Here is a 6,000-nt window from a genome sequence, read left to right as displayed (position 1 = left end):
CCCTTCCGCTTCGTCTCTCCGGCCCCACCACCACCACCATCACCACGCCCTCCCCCGCCCCACCTCAAACCCCCCCACCCCGACCCTGGCCTCAACGCCCTGGGGCCCTTCCTGGGGGGCGGGGGGCGGCGTGCTGTCCCAGGGCTCACCGCCCTTCATGAAGGGGTGGAGCCTGCCTGCCTGTGGGCCTTTATAAGAGCCGCTGGCTGGCTGTCTGGGCCGGCTTCCTGGCTGCACCTGCCGCAGTGCACAGTCTGGCTGCACCTGCCGCAGTGCACAGTGAGGTGCACGGGAGCCCGCCGGCCTCTCTCTGCCCGTGTCCGTCCGTGAAATTCCGGCCGGGGCTCCCCGCGATGGCCCTCCCGACACCTTCGGACAGCACCCTCCCCGCGGAAGCCCGAGGACGAGGACGGCGAAGGAGACTCGTTTGGACCCCGAGCCAAAGCGAGGCCCTGCGAGCCTGCTTTGAGCGGAACCCGTACCCGGGCATCGCCACCAGAGAACGGCTGGCCCAGGCTATCGGCATTCCGGAGCCCAGGGTCCAGATTTGGTTTCAGAATGAGAGGTCACGCCAGCTGAGGCAGCACCGGCGGGAATCTCGGCCCTGGCCCGGGAGACGCGGCCCGCAAGAAGGCAGGCGAAAGCGGACCGCCGTCACCGGATCCCAGACCGCCCTGCTCCTCCGAGCCTTTGAGAAGGATCGCTTTCCAGGCATCGCCGCCAGGGAAGAGCTGGCCAGAGAGACGGGCCTCCCGGAGTCCAGGATTCAGATCTGGTTTCAGAATCGAAGGGCCAGGCACCCGGGACAGGGTGGCAGGGCGCCCGCGCACGCAGGCGGCCTGTGCGACGCGGCCCCCGGCGGGTGTCACCCTGCTCCCTCGTGGGTCGCCTTCGCCCACACCGGGGCGTGGGGAACGGGGCTTCCCGCACCCCACGTGCCCTGCGCGCCTGGGGCCCTCCCACAGGGGGCTTTCGTGAGCCAGGGAGCGAGGGCCGTCCCCGTGCTCCAGCCCAGCCAGGCCGCGCCGGCAGAGGGGATCTCCCAACCTGCCCCGGCACGCGGGGATTTTGCCTACGCTGCCCCGGCTCCTCCGGAAGGGGCGCTCTCCCACCCTCAGACTCCTCGGTGGCCTCCGCAGCCGGGCAAATGCCGGGAGGACCGGGACCCGCAGCGCGACGGCCCGCCGGGCCCTTGCGCGGTGGGACAGCCTGGGCCCGCTCAAGCGGGGCCACAGGGCCAAGGTGTGCTTGCGCCACCCACGTCCCAGGGGAGTCCGTGGTGGGGCTGGGGCCGGGGTCCCCAGGTCGCCGGGGCGGCGTGGGAACCCCAAGCCGGGGCAGCTCCACCTCCCCAGCCCGCGCCCCCGGAGGCCTCCGCGCGGCAGGGGCAGATGCAAGGCATCCGGGCGCCCTCCCAGGCGCTCCAGGAGCCGGGGCGCTCGTCTGCACTCCCCTCCGGCCTGCTGCTGGATGAGCTCCTGGCGAGCCCGGAGTTTCTGCAGCGGGCGCAACCTTTCCTAGAAACGGAGGCCCCGGGGGAGCTGGAGGCCTTGGAAGAGGCCGCCTCGCTGGAAGCACCCCTCAGCGAGGAAGAATACCGGGCTCTGCTGGAGGAGCTTTAGGACGCGGGGTTGGGACGGGGTCGGGTCGGGTCGGGTTGGGTCGGGTCGGGTCGGGGCAGGGCGGTGGCCTCTCTTTCGCGGGGAACACCTGGCTGGGCGTGGAGCGGCGTGTCTTCCCCGCCGGGCTGACCCGCCTGGGATTCCTGCCTTCTAGGTCTAGGCCCGGCGAGAGACTCCACACAGCAGAGAACTGCCATTCTTTCCTGGGCATCCCGGGGATCCCAGAGCCGGCCCAGGTAGCAGCAGGTGGGCCGCCTACTGCGCACGCGCGGGTTTGCGGGCAGCCGCCTAGGCTGTGGGAGCAGCCCGGGCAGAGCTCTCACGGCTTTCCAGCACCCCACCCACGCCCGACCACCCCCTCCCCACCCCCACCCCCACCCCCCACCCCCGGAAAATGCGTCCTCCCCTGGGCTGGGTGGAGACCCCCGTCCCGCCAAACACCGGGCCCGCGCAGCGCCCAGGCCTGCCATCCCTCCCGCGGCTCGCCTCCTCTGCGCCTCCGCTCCACCGTCGCTCGCCCGTCCGTGCCCCTGCAGCCTCCCAGCTGCCACCGTGGAGCGCCTGCCGGCGGAACGCCGACCGCAGGCCCCGCGCACGCCGGGGACGCTGACCGTTCCAGGCGGGAGGGAAGGCGGGCAGAGATGGAGAGAGGAACGGGAGACCTAGAGGGGCGGAAGGATGGGCGGAGGGACGTTAGGAGGGAGGGAGGGAGGGTGGGAGAGAGGGAGGCAGTGAGGAACGGAGGGAAAGACAGAGCGACGCAGGGACAGGGGGCGGGCGGCAGGGAGCCAGGGACAGAGGGAGGAAGGCAGAGAGCAAAAGCGGCCTTCGGCCTCCGGGAGCGACGGGACCCCCGCGCTCCGGGAAAACGGTAAGCGCCCGGCGTCGGCTGAGGGCTGGGCCCACAGCCGCCGCCGCGTCGGCCGGCGGGGCACTCATTCGCCCCGATTCCGTGGCCCAAGGAGTGGGCGGTTTCCTCAGAGACAAAAGACCGGGACTCGGGTTGCCGTCGGGTTTTCAACCGCCTGGTGCACAGACCGCACATCCCCAGGCTGAGCCCTGCAACGGAGCGCGAGGCCGACAGCCCCGACCACGGAGGAGCCACACTCAGGACGACTGAGGCGTGATTTTGGATTCCACGTTGCTTTGCCCTCTGCAAGGGGGCCTGTTGCTCACGTCTCTCGGGCCCCCGAAAGGCTGGCCGTGCTGACTGTTTGCTCCCGGAGCTCTGCGGGCACCCAGAAACATCCCAGGGAAGGGTGGAAGACCGGCATGGCGCCTTCGCTCTCCTTGCCAGTTTCCAAACCGGCCACACTGCAGCCTCCCCATGTTGCCGGACACAGGAATCCATCGTCAGGCCATCGCGCCGGGGATGTATCTTCTCTCTGGGGTCTCGCTCTGGTCTTCTACGTGGAGATGAACCAGAGCCACACGCCTGCGTGTGTGAGACTGTCCCGGCAACGGCGACACCCACGGGCATTGCCTCCTTCACGGAGAGAGGGCCTGGAAAGCTCAAGACTCCCACGGAGGTTCATTTCCACACTCCCCTCCACCCTTCCAGGCTGGTTTCTCCCTGCTGAAGACGCGCGGGAGCCCAGAGAGCGGCTTCCAGTTCCCGCGGGATTCGTGGAGAGGTCGGGAGAGCCAGCCCCCGAAACGCGCCCCCCTCACCCCTTCCCCCTCTCCCCCTTCCGCTTCGTCTCTCCGGCCCCACCACCACCACCATCACCACGCCCTCCCCCGCCCCACCTCAAACCCCCCCACCCCGACCCTGGCCTCAACGCCCTGGGGCCCTTCCTGGGGGGCGGGGGGCGGCGTGCTGTCCCAGGGCTCACCGCCCTTCATGAAGGGGTGGAGCCTGCCTGCCTGTGGGCCTTTATAAGAGCCGCTGGCTGGCTGTCTGGGCCGGCTTCCTGGCTGCACCTGCCGCAGTGCACAGTCTGGCTGCACCTGCCGCAGTGCACAGTGAGGTGCACGGGAGCCCGCCGGCCTCTCTCTGCCCGTGTCCGTCCGTGAAATTCCGGCCGGGGCTCCCCGCGATGGCCCTCCCGACACCTTCGGACAGCACCCTCCCCGCGGAAGCCCGAGGACGAGGACGGCGAAGGAGACTCGTTTGGACCCCGAGCCAAAGCGAGGCCCTGCGAGCCTGCTTTGAGCGGAACCCGTACCCGGGCATCGCCACCAGAGAACGGCTGGCCCAGGCTATCGGCATTCCGGAGCCCAGGGTCCAGATTTGGTTTCAGAATGAGAGGTCACGCCAGCTGAGGCAGCACCGGCGGGAATCTCGGCCCTGGCCCGGGAGACGCGGCCCGCAAGAAGGCAGGCGAAAGCGGACCGCCGTCACCGGATCCCAGACCGCCCTGCTCCTCCGAGCCTTTGAGAAGGATCGCTTTCCAGGCATCGCCGCCAGGGAAGAGCTGGCCAGAGAGACGGGCCTCCCGGAGTCCAGGATTCAGATCTGGTTTCAGAATCGAAGGGCCAGGCACCCGGGACAGGGTGGCAGGGCGCCCGCGCACGCAGGCGGCCTGTGCGACGCGGCCCCCGGCGGGTGTCACCCTGCTCCCTCGTGGGTCGCCTTCGCCCACACCGGGGCGTGGGGAACGGGGCTTCCCGCACCCCACGTGCCCTGCGCGCCTGGGGCCCTCCCACAGGGGGCTTTCGTGAGCCAGGGAGCGAGGGCCGTCCCCGTGCTCCAGCCCAGCCAGGCCGCGCCGGCAGAGGGGATCTCCCAACCTGCCCCGGCACGCGGGGATTTTGCCTACGCTGCCCCGGCTCCTCCGGAAGGGGCGCTCTCCCACCCTCAGACTCCTCGGTGGCCTCCGCAGCCGGGCAAATGCCGGGAGGACCGGGACCCGCAGCGCGACGGCCCGCCGGGCCCTTGCGCGGTGGGACAGCCTGGGCCCGCTCAAGCGGGGCCACAGGGCCAAGGTGTGCTTGCGCCACCCACGTCCCAGGGGAGTCCGTGGTGGGGCTGGGGCCGGGGTCCCCAGGTCGCCGGGGCGGCGTGGGAACCCCAAGCCGGGGCAGCTCCACCTCCCCAGCCCGCGCCCCCGGAGGCCTCCGCGCGGCAGGGGCAGATGCAAGGCATCCGGGCGCCCTCCCAGGCGCTCCAGGAGCCGGGGCGCTCGTCTGCACTCCCCTCCGGCCTGCTGCTGGATGAGCTCCTGGCGAGCCCGGAGTTTCTGCAGCGGGCGCAACCTTTCCTAGAAACGGAGGCCCCGGGGGAGCTGGAGGCCTTGGAAGAGGCCGCCTCGCTGGAAGCACCCCTCAGCGAGGAAGAATACCGGGCTCTGCTGGAGGAGCTTTAGGACGCGGGGTTGGGACGGGGTCGGGTCGGGTCGGGTTGGGTCGGGTCGGGTCGGGGCAGGGCGGTGGCCTCTCTTTCGCGGGGAACACCTGGCTGGGCGTGGAGCGGCGTGTCTTCCCCGCCGGGCTGACCCGCCTGGGATTCCTGCCTTCTAGGTCTAGGCCCGGCGAGAGACTCCACACAGCAGAGAACTGCCATTCTTTCCTGGGCATCCCGGGGATCCCAGAGCCGGCCCAGGTAGCAGCAGGTGGGCCGCCTACTGCGCACGCGCGGGTTTGCGGGCAGCCGCCTAGGCTGTGGGAGCAGCCCGGGCAGAGCTCTCACGGCTTTCCAGCACCCCACCCACGCCCGACCACCCCCTCCCCACCCCCACCCCCACCCCCCACCCCCGGAAAATGCGTCCTCCCCTGGGCTGGGTGGAGACCCCCGTCCCGCCAAACACCGGGCCCGCGCAGCGCCCAGGCCTGCCATCCCTCCCGCGGCTCGCCTCCTCTGCGCCTCCGCTCCACCGTCGCTCGCCCGTCCGTGCCCCTGCAGCCTCCCAGCTGCCACCGTGGAGCGCCTGCCGGCGGAACGCCGACCGCAGGCCCCGCGCACGCCGGGGACGCTGACCGTTCCAGGCGGGAGGGAAGGCGGGCAGAGATGGAGAGAGGAACGGGAGACCTAGAGGGGCGGAAGGATGGGCGGAGGGACGTTAGGAGGGAGGGAGGGAGGGTGGGAGAGAGGGAGGCAGTGAGGAACGGAGGGAAAGACAGAGCGACGCAGGGACAGGGGGCGGGCGGCAGGGAGCCAGGGACAGAGGGAGGAAGGCAGAGAGCAAAAGCGGCCTTCGGCCTCCGGGAGCGACGGGACCCCCGCGCTCCGGGAAAACGGTAAGCGCCCGGCGTCGGCTGAGGGCTGGGCCCACAGCCGCCGCCGCGTCGGCCGGCGGGGCACTCATTCGCCCCGATTCCGTGGCCCAAGGAGTGGGCGGTTTCCTCAGAGACAAAAGACCGGGACTCGGGTTGCCGTCGGGTTTTCAACCGCCTGGTGCACAGACCGCACATCCCCAGGCTGAGCCCTGCAACGGAG

The 6,000-nt window shown here is 71.0% G+C and overlaps 2 protein-coding genes across 2 annotated transcripts; both read left to right on the top strand.

Moving 5' to 3' along the window:
- The first annotated feature begins 278 nt into the window (after nt 1-278).
- Nucleotides 279-1,622, top strand: LOC134758007 (double homeobox protein 4-like protein 4). Its single transcript, XM_063703525.1, has one exon. The coding sequence runs from the start codon at nt 354-356 to the stop codon at nt 1,620-1,622; it is 1,269 nt and encodes a 422-aa protein (XP_063559595.1). The 5' UTR covers nt 279-353.
- A 1,964-nt stretch (nt 1,623-3,586) lies between these two features.
- On the top strand, nt 3,587-4,930 carry LOC134758006 (double homeobox protein 4-like protein 4). Its single transcript, XM_063703524.1, has one exon. It carries the CDS (start codon nt 3,662-3,664, stop codon nt 4,928-4,930), a length of 1,269 nt encoding a protein of 422 aa, XP_063559594.1. The 5' UTR covers nt 3,587-3,661.
- The last annotated feature ends 1,070 nt before the right edge of the window (nt 4,931-6,000 follow it).

This window comes from Gorilla gorilla, chromosome 2 (genome assembly GCF_029281585.2).
Source record: "Gorilla gorilla gorilla isolate KB3781 chromosome 2, NHGRI_mGorGor1-v2.1_pri, whole genome shotgun sequence".
In the NCBI taxonomy this organism is placed as follows: domain Eukaryota; kingdom Metazoa; phylum Chordata; class Mammalia; order Primates; family Hominidae; genus Gorilla; species Gorilla gorilla.
This window is presented reverse-complemented; position numbering and strand designations above follow the sequence as displayed.